The sequence below is a fragment of the Urocampus carinirostris genome, chromosome 14 (genome assembly GCF_059441175.1).
Source record: "Urocampus carinirostris isolate Australia breed hairy pipefish chromosome 14, RoL_Ucar_1.0, whole genome shotgun sequence".
In the NCBI taxonomy this organism is placed as follows: Eukaryota; Metazoa; Chordata; class Actinopteri; order Syngnathiformes; family Syngnathidae; genus Urocampus; species Urocampus carinirostris.
Genome location: NC_142362.1, coordinates 2,602,762 through 2,623,767, shown reverse-complemented (window position 1 = coordinate 2,623,767; position 21,006 = coordinate 2,602,762). Strand labels below are relative to the sequence as shown.

Genomic DNA, 21,006 nt, shown 5'->3' with positions numbered 1-21,006 from the left:
TCTACCTGATTTTGATAAAGATTCAGGGAAGCTTTCATTTTCGTTCAGTGATTATAATCATGATGGACGAGGCGTTTTATAAGACTTCTACATCAAATTATAAGACTCATTTTGACTAAATGCACCTGTTACGCCGTTTATATACATGTCGTTACTCTCCAACTCTGGTTAGCAATATAAGTTAACTCAAACGTTCTACCTGATTTTGATAAAGATTCAGGGAAGCTTTCATTTTCGTTCGGTGATTATAATCATGATGGAGAAGGCGTTTTATGATACTTCTAAATCAATTTATGATACTTATTTTGACTAAATGCACCTGTTACGCCGTTTATATACATGTCGTTACTCTCCAACTCTGGTTAGCAATATAAGATAAGTTAACTCAAACTACCTGATTTTGATATTCAGGGAAGCTTTCATTTGAGTTCCTAAAGAGCCACCGATTGAGGAAATGGACTTTGGTGTGTGTGGAGAATATGCCAAATTTGTTTGGCGTACCTGGAAGGCACTCTGAGCTTCTCTTTGCTCTGCTTTGTGCACGTGTGTGTGTTTGTTTGTGGTTGTGTAGTGGAGAGATGGGGGACGGACGAGGTGGGAGTCTGGCTGGAGCAGATGAGTCTGGGGGAGTATCGGGATACCTTCATCCGACACGACATCCGAGGCTCCGAACTTCTGCACCTGGAGAGGAGGGACCTGAAGGTGCACGCGAACACAAAAGCATGAAGTCACAAATGGCTTCTTCTGTCCTCTGGGGTGTTTCTTGAATGGCTCCCTGTCGTGCTGCATCGCATTGCTCTGCCTGGCTTTTCTCTGTTTGACTCTTGCTCAGTGGTGGAACAGATACTAATCCGTTGGTATTGCCAAGAGAGTTTAGAGTTGTTAAGTTTAAGACACTCAAAATAAGGCAAAACTAAGATTCATTTTTTTTGTGACGCGATTAATCACAAGGAGTCTGAAAGGGCTGCACAGACCACAGACTATTGCAAACTACAGACCATTATGACACCATCCCCTGATCTAAAACCTACATGAGGGCAAGGAAAAACTCAAAACCTGAATCAATTCAAGTTTAGTTATTTGTGACACCCTTGATCACAAAGAGTCTCAAAGGACTGCACAGACCACAGACTATTGCAAACTACAGACTATTATGACACCTGATCTAAAACCTACATGAGGGCAAGGAAAAACTCAAAAACCTCAAGTCAAGTTAAACCGTGTTTATTTGTGACGCCGCTTCATCACAAGGAGTCTCAAAGGGCTGTACAGACCACGGACTATTATTAGACCATCCCCTGATCTAAAACCAACATGAGGGAAAGGAAAAACTCAAAAACCTCAAGTCAAGTCAAGTCATGTTTATTTGTGACGACCTTAATCTCATAGAGTCTCAAAGGCCTGCACAGACCACAGATTATTGCAAACTACAGACTATTATGACACCTGATCTAAAACCAACATGAGGGAAAGGAAAAACTCAAAAACCTCAAGTCAAGCCATGTTGTTTTGTGATGCCCTTAATCACAAGGAGTCTTAAAGGGCTGTACAGACCACAGATTATTGCAAACCACAGACTATTATTACACCATCCCCTGATCTAAAACCTACATGAGGGCAAGGAAAAACTCAAAAACCTCAAGTCAAGTTAAGCCATGTTTATTTGTGATGCCCTTAATCACAAGGAGTCTCAAAGGGCTGTACAGACCACGGACTATTTTTAGACCATCCCCTGATCTAAAACCAACATGAGGGTAAGGAAAAACTCAAAACCTTAGTCAAGTCAAGTCTAGTTATTTGTGGCACCCTTAATCTCAAAAAGTCTCAAAGGCCTGCACAGACCAGATTATTGTAAAGTGCAGACAATTATGACACCTGATCTAAAACCTTTATGAGGGCGAGGAAAAAACTCAAAAACTCTTAGTCAAGTCAAACCATGTTTTTTTGTGACGCCGCTTCATCACAAGGAGTCTCAAAGGGCTGCACAGACCACGGACTATTATTAGACCACCCCCTGATCTAAAACCAACATGAGGGCAAGGGAAAACTCGAAACCTCAGTCAACTCAGGGCATGTTTATTTGTGACGCCCTTAATCTCAAAGAGTCTAAAAGGCCTGCACAGACTACAGATTCTTGCAAACTACAGACTATTATGACACCTGATCTAAAACCTACATGAGTGAAAGGAAAAACTCAAAAACCTCAAGTCAAGCCATGTGTTTTTGTGATGCCCTTAATCACAAGGAGTCTCAAAGGCCTGCACAGACCACAGATTCTTGCAAACTACAGACTATTATGACACCATCCCCTGATCCAAAACCTACATGAGGGCAAGGAAAAACTCAAAAACGTCAAGTCAAGTCATGTTTATTTGTGACACCCTTCATCACAAGGAGTCTCAAAGGCCTGCACAGACCACAGATTATAGCAAACTACAGACTATTATGACACCTGATCTAAAACCAACATGAGGGCAAGGAAAAACTCAAAAACCTCAACATGAAGAAACCTTGAAAGGACCTTAAAAATTCTTAAAAAGCCTTGAATTGAAACTGGAGAAACCCTAATATTCATCCTCGATGACAACTCGATGTTTTCTGTCTCTGTTGCAGGATCTGGGGATATCGAAAGTGGGTCATATGAAGAGAATCCTCCAGGGAACTAAGGATCTGGCCAAAGCCTCCATGGTAGATCTTTAATCCTGAAGCAAATGCTTCTCAAGAGGAGGAAGACGGATGCAGGTTCCTCAACGCGCATCAGCGAAGAAAACCGATTCTGTCGGGCGCGAGGGGAACGAGTGAAGGACCCTCATAAAAAAAGCCATTTCCTCGACAATAACAATCCACGTATCACACACACAGAGTATGCAACCAAACCGATAACAAACGAGTAGCAAAAGCAGGACTTCCACAAACGAGGGTGAGCGGCGGTTCCTTCGACGACAGCATGTTTTGCCGTTTAGGGTTTGTTCGCATGCTTTAGTGTCTTCGAGTTTTGTGGTAACACTTGAACAAGTTAACTTTGCAAATAAGTATTATCGCGAGTGCCATTTGTGACTACTGAGAGTGTTTTTTTCTGGATTCCGTGTACACTTTTAACTTATTTCTTATTCCTGACGTGGGAAAGATTTGCATCGAGTGCCATTGTTTTTTAAGGAAATTATCGAAAGGAACGCTTCAGGGGGATAATGGAAAATCAAGCTGAAAATGTGTAATGGCGAACTATTCAGCCTGGCATTCTTTGAACAGTCTTTCATAATGCGTTCAGCATTGTGACCTTGTAGCTCGTCCTTGTAGCATTTTCATTCGACTCGCAGGGTCTAGTGAAAAAGAGCTCCTGTGTCGTTAAAACAGCTTCCAGTTGCTTCACCTTTTCACAGTATCCAGTTAGGTTTTTGTAGTCAGCATGTTTGTTTTGACAGTGCCTCTTGATATTATATTGATTGAAAACAGCCACAGTCTCTTGGCGAATCAGTGAAAAAAATACTACAATCGCAACTTTTTCTGCAGGCGGCGGCCCTCACAGTCAACTTTCCTTTTTTTTAATTTCCAGTCGCCATGTCCGAAATGAACTGGTGAATTTGCAAAAATATTTTGAATACTGTGGTCAACATTACTGGCAGGCCACATATTATTTTTTTTATGACAGAGGCCGTAACTGGTCCCCTGGCCAGACTTTGGACACGCCTGCCTTACGAGTAGGGTGTCTTTGAGAAAACATTGATTTTTTTTTTCATTTCCTCAAATAGACTTCTCGCTCAAGTTATTCAAAGACTGTGTCCTTAAAAAGTTACTTTCTCAAGTATGTGTTAACGATGCCCCTCTGAGTTCAAAGAGGCTATATGCTTTTTTTTCCCATCTGCTTTTTACTCACTTTTATCAGAGCTGTTCGGGGCGGAAAGCATTAAGTTCGAGGAAAGGGGGCTAGGAGGGGATGCTTACGAAAGACGCCATGCTCGTCCCTAGAAAAATAGTTTCTTCTTCTTCAATTCTCATTGTCATTGCAGCTTGAGAATGGTGAAAGTAAGAAAAGGCCCACTTTTAGTACCCCAACGCTAACCCAAACCCCAAAATAGACGATGAAAGGAGAGTTTGTGAAATGCCTGTACATGCACGAGCGTTATGAGCAGGCTGCCTAAGGCTGCAATCCTCACTTTAAGCCAGGAGATGGCGGCAGAGAGTAACAATTTTCAAATCCCGCACTCCACTTTCCTGAAATTTCAGGCGTTATTTTTATCAAATAAATGAGGAAATGTGTTTTTTTGTCTTATGCAAGTGCAAATACTTTTAACAAAGTGAAAACATTTTCACAAATTAACTCTTTGATGAAACACTAATACACCCAAATTTTGGCGATCTAGGTTTTTTGTTAACCTGGTAAACCTGTACCGGTATTTTTTGTGTATTACCTTTGTTTGGTAGTTGAAATTGTTAATACTGTGCATTTCTATATTTACAGTACAGATGACGGTGTCTAGCGAAAGTGTTGGCCCCCAAGAAGTTTTTTGTCAAATTGTCACATTTTAGGTTTCAGACGTAAAGCCAACAAACTAAAAATATTTTCTAAGAATCAACAACATGTGAGACACAATTGTGAAAGGGAATCAAATCATATCAACATTTTATTTTATATCCAAGACGAAAATACTGTTAGGTGTTGCAAAAATAATGCCCCCCTGTTATCTCAGTTCAGCCACCTGATACCAGAAGTTTCCGGATGATTCATAAATGATCCAATGTCAATCTAAGTGACTAACAATGACAAATGAAATCCACCTGTCTACCCACCTGTTGGAATTATGAAGACCATAGAACACAACAAGCAGGTCCCCAATAAAGTTTTAGAAAAGTTCAAAGCAGGAATGGGATACATAAGATTTCAAAGTTTTCACGGATCTCCTAGAGCACTGTTCTATCAATTGTATTAAAATAGAGGGCGCATAAACTATTGAAAACCAAAAAAAGACTTGGCCATTCCTCTAAACTTTTGGCTTAATCAATGAGAAAACTAATCAGAGAAGCAACCAAGAGACCCGTGATCACAATCGATGACCTCCAGGCATACACAGCTGAGGTAGTACAATCTGTTTGTATTCTGCATAAATCTGCCCTTTATGGAAAAGTGGCCAGTAGAGGCCCTTTTGGAAATAATACCAGAAAAAGGGTGTCAAGAACCTGGAACAGGAGGAGAACCCAAATGTGTGACGTTTCTCACACAAGCTTTTATATTACGGGAAATGGGGCAGTCATGTACGTTAACCCAATTGCCAGTGATTCGGCAATTGTTGGGCAGAAGACGTAAGGCAGAGACGGGCGTGGAATGACAGGAAGCCAGAGGCCGACGAGATTGATACCAATTGCACGAGCAGATATCAGGGGGGTGGGGTCGATACCGGACAGGATTGATATCAAAACTGGATATCGAAATCAAACAGGACAAACTAGACGGGAACAAAACTGGCGATCGATATTAAACAGGACAAAATAGACGGGAACAATACCGGACAGGAAACACAAGCAGGAAACCGGACCGTCTAAACCCACCTATTGCGGGTGCAGAGGTTCGTTGACAGACTGACAAAGGGTGAGTGAGAGCATTGAGCTTAAATAGAAGGGAAGCCAATCTGTCAAAGAGCCGCAGCTGGCGCCACATGGGCGGGGCCAATTGGGCGCCATGGCAACCGTGATAAAGGGCTATTTGGCGTTGGAAAGAATCCACAAATATTTGAGACAAGATGCTCTGGTCAGACAAAATTCAACTTTTTGGGCTAAACTTAAAGCTTTACTTTGGCATAAGAGTAAAACGATCATCACTGTCAAACATGGTGGTGGCAGCATCATGCTCTGCAATGGGACACGAGAAGATTGTAGCTGTGATCGCTGTAAAAGGAGGTTGTACATAGTATTCACTCAACAGGGGGCAATATTCTGCATTGCGTACTTTTTAATTTTTTTATGTTAAAATGTTAATGTCAGTACCAGAACAGGAAACAGGAATCAGAACCCACTCGCGTAACGTTACTCAGTTTATTGGAGAGAAGAGGAATGAGCGCACACTCGATCCGGGGATCGTTGGTCGCGGTGGTAGATTGATCGGAACGAGGAAGTGGTCAAAATCAAACAGATCGGGGCGAGAACAAAACAGGAGCAAAACACAGACAAAAACGGGGATTCACACGGCTTGACGTATCACAGCAGAGTTTAGCAGGAGTTTTGCAGACGCTCCAACAAAAGGCAACTCACAAGACAGCGTTCAAGTACTCAGGGAGCAATCTGTCAACGCGTTTTAGCTGGTGTCCATGGGCGGGGCCAATTGGGCGCCGTGGCCACCGTGACGGAACCTGGCGCCACACGGCGGGGACCAATCGGGCGCCATGGCAACCGTAACAGTTAAATAAATGTCATTTGTTTTCACGATTGAATCTCACATGTTTTTGATTCATAGAAATGTTTACAAGTTTGAAACCTGAAATACGGCAATGCGTCAAAAAGTTCTCCGAGGGGGCAATACTTTTGCAAGTCACTGTTGAGCAATGTGTGTCACCGTGACGCTTGCAAATCATGCATGATGCTGTCGTGTTGGAATAGTGGTGCAATATTTCTTAAACAGTTGGACACAAACGGCTTCCCCTAGACACATATTTCTTCCAGTGGTGCTTCCATGATTAGTTGTTTAGGATGTTGTAGATAAGTCAGTAGGTTTAGTACGAGAGGTGGCCAAACTTTTCAGGGCCAAAATTCGGTATGCTGAAAATATGCTAGGGGCCGACTATTCAGCCTGGCATTCTCTGAACAGTCTTTGATAAATTGACCCTCCGTTTGTAGCGCTTGTGCGATCAGGGTGACGAACCTCTTAGCTCACAGGTGTAGCATTTTCATTTGACTCGTAAAGTCTCGTGCTTACAGTTGCCTTTTCACAGTTTCCAGTTAGCTTGTCAGCGTGTTTGGTCTGGCAGTGCCTCTTGATGTTAGATACTTTTGGATTTCGGTGAAAAAAATACTTCAATTTCCACTTGCACCCTCATAACCAACTTTCCTTTTTTTTTTTTTTTTTTTTTTTTTTTTTTTTTTTAAACAGTCGCCATGAAATGGGGTAGGCTAATTTTTTCACGGAAAGCTAAAGGTAAGTTGGCTACTGCCATCATCTGGTGAAGTTGTTATTTTAAAGAAATTACTTTTGGGAGTGTACAAATGTATTTTATACTGCGGTCAACATCTTATTAATTTTATGACTGAGACCGTAGGCCAGTAAAAATTTGATCACGGGTCGTAACTGGCCCCCGGGCCGGACTTTGGACACGGCTGGCTTGGTAGACAGTTTACGATCGATCATAGAAAATTAGCCGGAAAGCATGTTTTTGCTACATTTGAAACACCGCTGCTTATTCTTTTTTTCGTTTTTCACAGTATTTGATATTTCCTATGTGAAGTATTTGTTTTGTAGTATTCTTGCCTTTAGAAACATACTGTAAATTTTAACACAGTGGCTTTAAATACGGCGCAGCTTATTCTTTATTTATTCTTTTTTTCGTGGAGGGACCAAGGAAAATGGCGAGCTGCTCTTTTCCACAACGCATGGAGGAGAAGTTAGTTGATGTTTTATTCCGGTAAAGAGGAGCAAAATGGGAGGTTGAACAGTACTTAATTCAATATTTTTTCAATCACATACAAAGTCCTCAATTTATATATTCGAATTGGCACCAGTGGAAGTTATTTATTAAAGACAGAACATTTTCTTCAACTTTATTTTTCTCTATTTCTCCCCTTGTTCTCTTTCTTTCTCTCCCCCTGAATCTTTCTTTTTCTAATTCTCTATTTCTCTTTTTTTTGTTTCTTTCTCTCTCTCTTTTATTTATTTTTTCCTATGTCTCTCTTGTTCCCTCACTTTGTTTCTCTTCTTTTTTCTCTTTTGTGGAATGTCCTCTCTTTCTCTCCTATTCCCTTCTCTTTTCTCTGTCTCTTTCCCTGTATCTTCCTTAGAGTTTCTATTACTTTCTCTATATTTTTCCCTTTCTCTGTCTCTTGTTTTTTGTCCTTTTCTAGCTTACTATTTTTCTCTATTCCACACTCATTCTTATTTTTCTCTGTCCTTTATTCTTTTTCTCTCTTGTTCAGTTTATTGCTCGCTACCTCTTTATTTTTATCTTTCTCGCACCCCCCTTTTTCTCTCTTAGTCTATCTTTCTCTTTTTTTCTTTATTTCCCATTATCTTTCTTTCTCCCTCTCTTTGTTTCTCTCCTTTTTGGAGTGTTTTCTCTCTTTCTCTCTTATTTCTTTCTCCTTTTTCTTTCTCTTGTTCCTACTTTTCATCTGTTTCCTTTTATTTTTCTCTTTTCCCTCTTTCTCTCTGTTTTTCTTTCCTTTTTCTTTTTCACTCTTTCTCACTCACACGCTCTCTTTCTTTGTCTCTTTTTCTTGCTTCTCTCTCTCCTGCTCTCTCTTCCTCCCCCTGTCTCATTCTCTGTCTTTGTTTCTCTTTCTTTTACTCTTTTTTCGGAGTGTTTACCTCTTTCTCTATCTCTGTCTTTCATTCTTTCTCTTTGCCTCTCTTACACTCTCTTTCTTCTCTTTCATTTTTTCCTGTCTTTTTTTCATTTCTCCCTCTCTTGTTCTCTTCCTTACTCTCTCCCTCTTTCTTTTTCTCTCTCTTGCTCCTTTTCTCTCTTTCTCTTTCCCTTTCCCTTACTCTCTCCCTCTCTTTAGTCTACTAGCCCGGCCCCTGCGATAACGATAGTTTCACATTTTACACATTTGAACGCATCCGAGGCATCTCCTGGCTTTCGTTTCCTAGGCGACGGCCGCCATCTTTCCTTACTCTCTGTAAATAATGCTGCAAACTGCCTGCATTAGGACCTGTTTCAACAAAAAATTGTTTTTTTTTGTGTTGTTTACATTGTGTTTACAGCTTGAATTTGTAAGAACTAGAAGTCATCTTATTTATTGCCCTATGGTATACGCGTAAATCTCACACTTTAAATACTTGTGTTGCTATATCGAATGACTTGCGTACAAAGAATAGTAGTTTAAAGATAATAATGGTGATAATTAATAATAATGCTTTTTACGACTACTAAGTGACTGTTTTCTGTGCCTTTTTACGGTTAGAACATGCATGGTTACTTCTATTTATTATATACGGATTTGAAGTCACTGAGATGTGTATTTTTGTACTTATTATACTTTGGGGTTCCACTTTTTGTTGTACAATTTGTAAGGGGGCCTGACAAAAAGGCCACCGAGACAGTGTATATCTCTTTCTTCGATTAAAGGAGAAATTAAAATATTTGTCTGATTTTTTTTTTTAATATATTCAATTTCCTCTTGGAGAAAAATGGAGATGGGAGGAATAAAAGAAAAAAAGAAAAAGGCATATTCTGTATATCTATGATATTTGGGGGCCAGACTCTTAAATGAGACAAAGAGAGAAAGGGGAAAAAACAGAGAGAAATAAAGAATAATAGAATCAGAGAAATGAAGTGGAAAGAAAAAGAGTAAATCGTGAAAGAGAGAAAACGAAAAAGACACAGGAAGAAATATAAAGAAGAAAATGAGAAAAAGAGAAGAAAAAAATGAGAAGAAAAGGGAGAGAGTTGAGGAAATAGAAAAAGAGCGAGAGAAAAGGAGAGAGAAAGAAAAAAAAGAACGTGAGAATAGAAGAAAAAGAGGCAAGTAGAGAAAGGAGAAAGAGAGGGAAAGATAGAGAAAGGGAGAGAGGAAATGGAAAAGGGAGAGAAAGAGGCAAAGAAAGGTGGAAAAGAGATAGAAGAGAAAAAGAGAGGGGAAAAGAGAAAGAGAGAGAGGGAAAAAGAAAAAAAGTAGTTTGCAATCTGTGGTCTGTGCAGCCCTTTGAGACTCCTTGTGATTAATAGCTATACAAATAAACATGACTTGATTTGATTGATGTACAATCTCAAGTGAAGGAAACAAGTATTCGAACTCCCTGTGAGAGAGATAAACTAAAAAGAAAAATTGAGAAATCACAATGCATGATTTTTTTTTTGCGATTTATTTGGGTGATACAGCTGCAAATAAGTATTTGAAAACCTTTGTATCATCTAGAATTCTGACCCTGAAAGACCTGTAAGTCCGCCCATTAGAAGTCCACCTGCACTCCATGTATCATCCTGAATCAGATGAATCTATTTGAGGTCGTTAAGTGCATAAAGACACAATCAGTAAGTAACTTGTAACATGGCGAAGACCAAAGAGCTGTCCAAAGACACCAGAGACGGAATTGTGCGACTCCACAAAGCTGGAAAGGGCTCCAGAGCAATTGCCAAGCAGCTTGGTGACAAAAGGTCCACTGTTGGAGCAATCATTATAAAAGGGAAGAAGCTAAACATGACGATTAATCTCATTTGGAGTGAAGCCCCATGCACGATATCACCTGGTGAGGTCTCAATGATTCTAAGAAAGGTGAGGAATCAGCTCGGAACTACACGGCAGGAGTTGGTCAATGACCTGGAAAGAGCTGGGAACACCGTTTCCAAGGTTACTGTAAGTAATACACTAAGACGTCATGATTTAAAATCATGCATGGCATGAAAGGTTCCCCTGATTAAACCAGCACATGTCAAGGCCATTTGGATGATACAGAGGTGTCATGGGAGAAAGTTTTGTGGTCAGATGAGACAAAAATGTAACTTTTTAGTCATAATTCCACTACGTATGTTTGGAGGAAGAAGAATGAGAGAGTACAATCTGAAGAACACCATCCCTATTGTGAAGCATGGGGGTAGTAGCATCATCCTTTGTTTTGTTTTCTCTGCACATGGGACAGGACGAGTGCTCTGCATTAAAGAGAGGATGACTGGGACCGTGTATTGTGAGATTTGGGGGAACAACCTTCTTCCCTCAGTCAGAGCATTGAAGATATATATATATATATATATATATATATATATATATATATATATATATATATATATATATATAAACAATTGAAAATATTGAAATTATTTCCACTAAAGTTTATCTTACTCAGATAAAACTGCAAAGTGACAAAAAACGAGCAAAAAGACAATTTTGGGGGGCAATTTATATGATGTTTTAAAACTCTTTACTGTTTATTGTTTACTTATTTACTGTTTTTTTTTTTATTAAAACATATAACTGACTATGGGAACCTTGCCACTTGAAATATTCTCTGGTTGATAAATTCTAGCCAGAAAATACAGCTACTGTAGATGGATTATTTAGCGAGTAGCGCTTAGCTAGGGCAACGTCCATGGGACAGATTTAAAACTGCAGGTCATTGTTTGCGTCTTATTTTTCTCTTGAGCTCCTCTTCGCCTTGTTTCCCGGGGGCCGGCTTGAATCCATTGGCGGGCCTAATCTGGCTGACAGGCCGTATGTTGACACCACTGTATTATACTGTATGTGTGTAGCGACATATTTTTCATGCCACTGTAATGTTTTATGACTTGAGTAGTACTTAAATTCAGAGGTACTTTAAATAATGGAGTAGATGTTTTCACAAGGCAAGGATTTTTGACTCTGACTCCCGTCTGTCCTGTTTTGTTACCCGTTTTCCACTCCTCCGTTCCTGATTTCCCCGTTTGTCTCCTGCTACGACCCGTTTTTTGACCCCGACCGCGTTTTGATCTCCTGTCCAGGCTAACAACCCGTTTTTTGACCCTGACCACATTTCGATCTCCTGTCCAGGCTAACAACCTGTTTTTTGACCCCGACCACGTTTTGATCTCCCGTCCCGGCTAACGACCCGCTTTTTTTCCATCAAACTACGCTACGATCTTCCGCATTCAGAACACACTCCGATCCCGGATCGCTGGCGCTGACTTTCCTCTATATTTTCAATAAACTTCTAAGCAACGTTACGCATCTGGGTCCTCCTTCTGCTCTGGTCTTCACAGGTGCTGCAAATTCAATTTTACGGACAGTGAGGATTTTTTAATGAAAAAGTTTCCCTTGGATCAAAAAAAGTTGAGAAAAGCTGTACTATTACATCGAAGCCCAAAAGATCATCGGCTGCTCTCTGCCCGGTCTAGAGGACATTGCCGGCTTGTGATACCGTATCAGAGCCATCAACGTGATCAAAGACGCTTCCCACCTCTGGTATGTGTTACAGGTATCCTAAAGAAAGAACAAAAAGGCTCAGAGATAGATTCTTCCCCAGGGCCATCACCACCCTAAACGGGTGCACAAAAATGTGAAAACAAATTTTGTGTTTTTTTTTGTTTTTTTTTTCCTTTTCATTGCTGCTTAATGATATCGCACGAAAATGTGTAAATAAATACCTTATGACTTATTTGAGTTTTGTCGTTGCTGCTAAGTGCTATTGCACTTTTTCATCGCACTATTGTTATAATGCACTATTATTATAATGCACTATTATTTCTCAGTTCACAAGGATTCACTATTATCAAAACTTTAGCCAGTCTCTAAGCATTACGTTGTAAATATTTGTTTTTACCTTTTACCTTTTATCACAATAGTCGTTTATCTTTTTTGTTCCTGTCTCTGTTACTTGTATACCCTGGAGTGCCGTGCCTAATCTCGTTTCATACAATGTTTCACGGCAATAAAGCGAATTCAACAGTAGATAAACGAGTTATTTTTTTTAATTGTTTGTGTTTATTGCGTTTATTGTTTATTTTAAGTCATTATTATAATTATTTTGATTTCTATCAAACGAAGGAATACAATTGCGTAGTTCTTTCATCGCTCTGTTTCTCGACCTTCGATTAGCAAGGTCTCATACGCATCCCATGTTCAGGCAGTACTACACTGGGGAGTTGAGTTGCATTCATCAAAAATCGGAAATCATACACTCAAAACAACTCCCGTTGTGCCATGACCGGAACGTCAATGTCACGTTTTGGAGTCTTACGTGCAATTTTAATTGAGATCCCTTAAAGATTATAATGAGTTAAAAAAATGCGAACGACGAAGGTTAAGGAACCCAGTGTTTCCTTTGAATTCTCTTCCAAGGGTAAGTGTTCAAAAATCCCGAGTTCGCGAATGGTGCAATGTGGTTAGAGTCTGCGCGGCTGGGAATCTAACAACAGCGAGACGCAGAGGTAAACTACACGATAACGTCACTATGGCGTCGTTTTTACTTTATATTGCTATTTTTATATATTCGGCAGCACGTCTTCGTTAACGTAATTGTGTTTATAATTCGCTAGCGTCACTGTTAGGCTGACATCTCGGCGTTCGTTAAATGCGGCCTATTATCATCCCCTGCTAGCTTAATTGATTGACAGCTTGTCAACATATAGCAACACCCAATTTATGATTTCTTTATTATTAATTTTTTAAGATTTGTAATTTTCATTTAACTAATGACTTTCGGTCAACAACGCCCGTGCTAGTTTTCGATTCGAGCTTTAGTGTATCAGCATCAGCATCCACAATGTGAGGCCACAGATAACATGAGCTATATATATCCATCCATCCATTATCTGTACCGCTTATCCTCAGTAGGGTCGCGGGGGTGCTGGAGCCCCGAACTGGTTTAACATGAGCTATTATTCTCATTCCAGAATATAGCGTTCATTTCAGTTCAATGTGTTTTTCGGATATTACGTTTTTCCCAGTGACACCCAGGAAGGACAGACCCAAACCTTCATGGGGCCCCAAGCAAAATGAGATTCGGGGCCCCTTATTACTTCATAATTTCTGAACCTACTAGAAGTCATCCATGTTCTACTCCAGGGGTGGGCAACTATCTAGAGTCGGGGGCCGCATGTGACATGTTATACTTCTTTTGAAATCGATTATCCATCCATCCATTATCTGTAGAGCTTATCCTCAGTAGGGTCGCGGGGGTGCTGGAGCCCATCCCAGGTGTTTTCAGGCAATGGACAGGGGACACCCTGAACTGGTTTAACATGAGCTATTTCTCTTATATTCCATCAATGTGTTTTTCGGAAATGGCATTTTTTTTCAGTGACACCCAGGAAGGACAGACCCAAACCTTCATGGGGCCCCAAGCAAAATGAGATTTGGGGCCCCTTATTACTTCATAATTTCTGAACCTACTAGAACTCATTCCATGTTCTACTCCAGGGGTGGGCAACTGTTTAGAGTCGGGGGCCGCATGTGACATGTTATACTTCTTTTGAAATAGATTATTCATCCATCCATTATCTGTAGAATTTATCCTCAGTAGGGTCGCGGGGGTGCTGGAGCCCATCCCAGCTATCTTTGGGCAGGGGACACAGGGACAGACTACTCACTCGCTCATTCAAACCTAGGAACAATTTGGACCGGCCAATTAACCTGAAACGCATGTTTTTGGAATGTGGGAGGAAACCCACGCAACCACGGGGAGAACATGCAAACTCCACACAGGAAGGTTCGACCTCATGACCTCAGAACTGTGCCGCACACGTGCTAACCACTGCGCCGCCGTGCTGCCCTGAAAGAAATTAGTTTCATCAAATTGGTTTTGAAATGACCGCAATTACAGCAAAGTAGTATTTTAGTTTACTGTTTTAAGTACTTCATTCTTATTGAAGTTCTGTCGTTTTTGTAGTGTCACTGTAGTTTTATTTTTGTACTATTTTTGTGGTATTTCTGAAGCAATTTTACGTAGTTTTTCCATAGTAGTATTTTTTTAGTATTTCTGTAGTACTTTTGTTGTGTTTCGAAGGTAGATTTGTTGTTGTGTATCTGTAGTATTTTCATAGTATGTTTGTATTATTAGTCATATTTTTGTAGTATTACCGTGATAATTTTTTTTTTTAGTATTTTTGTATGATTTATTGGTTTTTGTAGTATTTCCATATAATGCATATTTCCTGTTGTATTTCTGTAGTATTTTTTTAGTACAGTGTTACTGTAGTTTTATTTTTGTACATTTTTTTAGTATTTCTGAAGTAATTTTATGTAGTATTTCCATCGTAGTATTTTTTAGTATTTCTGTTGTACATTTGTTTTATTTTGATAAGTAGATTTTTTTGTATAATATCTGTTGTATTAGTGTTTTTTTATTATTACAATATATTAATGATGATAGTATTTTTGTAGCATTACTGTAGTGTTATTTTTTTGTATCTTTGTACTATATCTGTTGTATTTTTTAGTATTTCCATATAACAATGTTTGTTGTATATGTTTAGTATTTCTGTAGTACAGTGTAACTTTATTTTTATTTTTCTAGTATTTTTGTGATACTTTCATTAATTTTACTCATCTTGCACTTTTCTCCTGTCATGTGCGTCCCTGGTTGTGTAAAATGCTTAGTGTTTGCTGAATTTAGCAGTTAAATGCCGGAAATATAACCCAAAAAATCATAATAAAATTAAATGTGGTCCCTCTTAACCACTATTGGGAAGGCGCCGATTGATTGAACCTGAACAAAAAGATTGAGCAGGGCATTATCGCCCTCTACTGTTAAGGAGTGTAATTGACCCTCTGTTTTTTTCTCCTTAGCGTTATTGCTAAGGGCAAAGGCCTGACCTACTGAAAACGGGTTTGCGACCCACTTTTGTGTCCCGACCCACCAGTTGAGAAACATGCTTCTTTACTTTCATTTTATTCTTCTGAAAGACATTTTGGTTTGCAGGTGAAAGACCCCGCCCTTGGTTGCCATGGAGGCCTCCGCCCGTATCCGTGGAGCCCCAATGAAGTCCAGGGCCTCTGTCAGAAAAGAGGTAAGGGGCCAGACACCAATTTTTTGGGGGTATATACATCTGTTCACGTAAAAAGCTTTTACCGTAAATTACGGACTATAGAGCGCACCTGATTATAAGCCGCACCCACCACATTTTAAGAGGATAACCGCTTTTATACTTACACAAGCCGCACCTGTATATAAGCTGCATGCGCCCACTTCAAAACATGTAACACAATCACAAAATTAACCCAAACCCGACTTTAAGTTCCGCGATTGTAACTGAATATAAAGTACACAGTCCAAGAACCACAGCTGGCAAATTGAACGGAAAATGATACCGGTATTTAAGGTTTGATGCAGACCTGCAGAGTTCGGGTCTCGTTGAAAGTAATCCAAGAAAAAAAAAAAAGTATAGATAGGGGTGGGAAAAATATATATCCACTATTGTCCGCTGCGTCCACAAACATGTCTCACCTTTACTCCACTTCCTGTCAGCCCCCGTTGTTTTCGCCCCTTCTTTTTGATTCTCCCGTGGAAAACATATCAGAATAAGTCTCTAAAATAAATACATTTCAAAAATATACAGTTGCAAATACATATTATACATGGTTACACATATTTACAAAGAAAGACGGAACACCGAGAGAGTTTTCAAAGCTTTAATAATAATAATAAAACTTTCATCCCAAACCGTGCCTGTGACAGGTAGCAACACGCTCAAAACACAGTAAACGCATCTGTTAAAAAAAAAACATACCGAACTTGTAAAAATCACGGTAAACCGTCCTCATCTTCCTCATGATCTGTGTCATGTGCCTTTCATTTTGCATGATGAGTGTATGTATGCGCTAATTTAATTCATGCACAAGCCAAGAAGTTGCAGTCTTCCTCGGCGCATATATTCCACCGGTCTAAATCTTACCATTTGTACTCGAGCGCTGCTGGCGGCAGTTAGAAAAATTACATAAATTGGCCGCATCACTGAATAAGCCGCAGGGTTGAAAGTTTGGGAAAAAAAGTAGCGGCTGATAGTCCGGAATTTACGGTATTTTAGGCATCTTTTAATTCCACCTCTGCTGTCATTTCATTTAATTAATGTATTCATTCTTTTCAGGCAGTTAAATTATTGGCATGCACAAGTAAATATAACCCAAATCATAATAGAATGCCTGAAAGGGAGTGGGACGAAGAAAATTATTAAATCCCACCCCGTCTTCTTTCATATACAAAACTTAAAGCAATTTGAATTGAACTGATATTCCCAGCAGGTGCGAAACAAGTTTTTACCGCTCACAGGCAACTCATATGCAGTAAACAATAGTTTTCGTAACCAAAGAAAACAATCATAACTATGTTACTACAGGTAATTAATATTACATAGTACTACTTGGGAACGAAACGATCGTTTGTATGTTGAATTTGTTCGCAAGTTGCTTCAGTGTTACATTTTGTATGTTTAAGGTTTATATAAGTATGTTTAAGGCTTGAATAAGCAACCTGTATTGTTTTGTACTTAAAAATAAACATTTCATGATATAATATGCTCTTTAAAGAAAAATAAAGTGAAGTTTAACTTACTTTTGGAAGATAGGCATCAAAAGTTAGGCGACTTCCCCCTCCGTGGTAGAAATTGGACGAAAAAAAGCGAGCCAACCATTTTCTCAACCGCAGCAAGCTTTCTTTTTCCACTTTCATTTCAAAAGAAATGGCTCGCTCTTCTTTACACTTTACACCAATCATATTGAATGGATGCACGAGATGCTGGAGATACAGCATGGAATATTTTTTTCAAATCAAACGTTTTCTTTATTCCGATTTCGTAATCTTCTTCCGGTTTGGAAATTTCGGAATTTCGGTTCGTTTGGCAATTTGCATACTCGGCAGCCGATCAGAAGCCTGCATCGAATAACTTTGTGCTTCTGGACTTTCCCGAGCGTTATAAGGTCCTGCATTTCCATATCATTTTCCAAAGTAGACGCACAGAGAACACAAGAAAAATGGAGAAGTGGTTAGGAATCGAGCCAAAACCTCAGCCCCAGAAGAAAGATTCAAAAGTAGCTAACAAAATTGATGACGCTACAAAACATAAACATACATGAAAAGCATCGTGGAAAGAGAAGTTCTCGTGGTTTGTAGCGGACGACGCAACACAAACATTGCATGAATGACGATGATTCAATACAGGTACATACTGATGGCAGATGGAAAACAGCCATGTCATATACATGCAGTGAATGTTATAAGTAGATATATAATAAACTTCAATTTAAAGTGTTGTTCTCTTCTATGATTATCAATCCCTAATGCTTTGCAAAAACGAGTTTCATTGCGATGAGTTGTCTTATTGTGTTTCATGTTGTGAAAAATGGGGCAGGCAAATTTTCAGTTGTCTGCCCTGGTGTCTGTGTTTTTGTAGTTTCAGACACTGCTAACTGGTTGTAAAGTTATTTAAATCTGTGCTAATACTGTACTGTAAGTGCTCTGCTCAAATTAAACATACATAGCACCTCAACTAACATATTTTTTTCTAATCTTGGTAGAATATATTTTGCAAAATGAGCAAAAGTTTCTGTCATTTGTAGATCATTTGGCACCATTTACTTGAGAAACAAGATATAATCTAAGGAAGAGTATGTTTAAAATGAGCAAAACCTTCTGCCGAAAGGGTAAGATTACGTTATTTAGACTGGAGGATTTTATTGTTAGACACTTTACTTAAAATCATGTGTATAGGGGTGCAACTAAAACGTGCAAGAATAAGATTTCTGGGCTTTTAAGCCATGATATTTTATTTGTTGTTGCAGACCGTTCGTGACAATGGAGCACAATTTGTCAAGAGCATCTTGCGGAGCAGAAAGGATCTTTGCGCTATTAACTTGGACCTCCCACCCACAGACAGCGCAAGAGTGACAGAGGTTTGTCGTGCATTCCGAACATACGGTGCCTTACACAAAAATGGCCCCTCCCCAGGAGCCTTTTGACATATTGCCAGGGTTGGGTAGGGTTACTTTAACTGGATTACTTTCAATTACTTATGGATGACTCCAATACCAAATATGCTAATAAAAGACAAAATAAACTAAATATGAATCAAATGATGACTCACAACACGTGGTAAGCTTTCTCTCCTGGCTTTGATCTCCGGCAAAACGAACATCAAATGCCACAGAAACAAAATGAAAAGAAATCCAAACATCATTTTTGCCCTTCCATGTCTTCCGTTACTCCCCAAGCCTGCACAAAATTGAGTCATTTTATTCCTATTTAGTTTCTTTTGTCTTTTATTAGCATATTTGGTATTGGAGTCATCCAAAAGTAATTGAAAGTAATCAAGTTAAAATAACCCTACCCAACCCTGCATATTGCCTTATTTCAAGCTTAAAACCTGGAGATAAAAAAATCAACAAATCCGAGACACAATCGTGAAAAGAAATCTAATTTATTTAAAATTGTATATTTTGCTAATAAATGAAAATGGATGGTGTTTTCAGGGTGATTTACAATGTTGCTCTTACGCCAAACAGAACACTTTGTATTCAGCCCAAAAAGTTCCACTTTGGTCTCATCTGACCAGAGCCACTTGTTCCACGTTATTTTTGTCCCCCATGTGGCTTCTTGCAAACGCCAAACGAGCATTTTAATGGTATTCTTTCAGAAAGGGATTTCTTCTTGCCCTGCTTCCATAAAGGGCAGATTTATGCAGGGCATGACTAACTGTTGTCTCATGCAAAGTTCGTCCTACCTCAGCTGTGTATGTCTCCACGTCATCAAATGTCATAATGGGACCTCTTGGTAGCTTCTTTGATTAGTTTTCTCCTTGTTTGAGCCGAAGATTAAAGGGATGGCCAGGTTTTTCTAGGTTTGCAACCGTTTTATTTTCTTTCCATTTTGATATCACTGGTCGCCTAGTACTCCGGGACATGTGGAAGTGTTGCGAAATCTTCTCGTATCCGCTTCTTGTTTTGAAGTTCTCTAACATTTTATCCCATACCTGCTTGGTGTGTTATTTGGGCTTCATAATGCTGTCTGTTCTCCAGTGTCTGCTTTCACAGACCTCTGAGCCCATCACAGAGCAGGTGCATTTAAACTGAGTCTTAACGACACACAGGTGCACTTTGTTTGTCATTGCTAGTCATTTAGGTCAACATTGGATCATTCTGAAGTCATCAGGGAACTTCTGGAGTCAGTTGGCTGAGCTGTGAGAACAGGGGGTGAATATTTTAGTTTTTTTGTTTTTGTGTTTTTTAGGTTTAAAATATTTCCTGGCCAAAACAATATAGCCTTTTGGATGATTATTCAATTTATTTTTGAGAAAGAAGATAACAGATGTTAAGATACGACAACATTTACTTAAAAATCACAAACTTGTATGTCAATGGAGCAAAATCTATAATGTTTCGCAGTACAAGATGTGGCAGTTTTTTTAAAGGTGGGTATTAAAGACTTGGTGATCTTCCTAAAATCTTCACGACCATTTTTGGAGTTCAGAGTTCAGAAAATGTATTGGCATGGTCAAAGAACAATGAAACTTTATTCGGCGCATCAAGTCATCCTTTCTCAGTTAAAAGAAAATGCAAAGTTCCATAAATATTGAGTATAAATATACAGTAGATAACCTAATACCCATAGATAACCCAATATACACATTAAAAGTAAATGTGCAGACATGGTACCATTAAAAAACTCAATAGAAACATAATTTAATCAGTCAATTTACAAAGTCTATTGTGTCTGACAGTCGTTCACATGGAAATTATGATTTAGTTGGTTTTTATTACGTTTATGTAATATGTTGAATTATTTAATGAAGCAAATTAAGAAAAAGAAGACTAACTGTTAAGTGACTCCAAAAAAATCGAGCTAATCCAAATACATTTTGTGCTCTTTCAGATACATTTTATTTGCCTGCCTTGTCAGAGTGAAGGTGATGACCCTGTGGATCAGGTACTGCATACATTTGAAGTTTATGATTGTCCACTGATTTTTTTTTTTCGAAGTTGGCCTGATTTGTGAAATATTAGACAATCAAGCATCTTTATGTCACTTTATTATTTTTTTTTTAGTTCCTGTGTATGATACGCACAACTAATTCTGTTGTATTGTTCCTTGTACTGTTGTTCCTTAGGTCCTGGCATCTCTTCCGGCTGGGCTGTGCGAGAGGCTCCGGACTTTCCACATTCACAGCCTGAGAAATAATGAAGTTCAGCTCCTGAAAGACTCCCCTAAACTGTTAGAGCGCAAAGACAGTGGGCTTCAAGTATGTTAAGAAAGAGGTGTACCCAAAGTTCCCTCTAAACATTCTCGGCGTACAAGAAAATCTAGCCAGCTCACAAAAATTGAGGGCTCAAAATTGCTAATTAAGAAGCGAATTAAGTCAAAGTTACAGTGCATGAAGGTCAAAATACACGGGTTCCCCTGACGCT

General features: G+C 39.2%; 2 protein-coding genes across 3 annotated transcripts in view; both read left to right on the top strand.

The window, feature by feature from the left end:
- The window catches only part of dgkh (diacylglycerol kinase, eta), an 82,807-nt gene extending 75,498 nt beyond the window's left edge, over positions 1-7,309 (top strand). For both annotated transcript variants that reach the window (XM_088352484.1, XM_088352483.1), the window contains 2 exons: positions 572-702; positions 2,614-7,309. In XM_088352484.1, the coding sequence (XP_088208610.1) occupies positions 572-702; positions 2,614-2,700 (218 nt within the window). In that variant the 3' untranslated portion in view covers positions 2,701-7,309. The remainder of the gene's footprint in view (positions 1-571; positions 703-2,613) is intronic.
- A 5,688-nt stretch (positions 7,310-12,997) lies between these two features.
- akap11 (A-kinase anchoring protein 11) overlaps positions 12,998-21,006 on the top strand; it is a 41,971-nt gene continuing 33,962 nt past the window's right edge. The window contains exons 1-5 of the mRNA XM_088352332.1: positions 12,998-13,040; positions 15,533-15,620; positions 18,388-18,498; positions 20,474-20,527; positions 20,709-20,835. Coding sequence (XP_088208458.1) covers positions 15,558-15,620; positions 18,388-18,498; positions 20,474-20,527; positions 20,709-20,835 — 355 coding nt within the window. The 5' untranslated portion in view covers positions 12,998-13,040; positions 15,533-15,557. The remainder of the gene's footprint in view (positions 13,041-15,532; positions 15,621-18,387; positions 18,499-20,473; positions 20,528-20,708; positions 20,836-21,006) is intronic.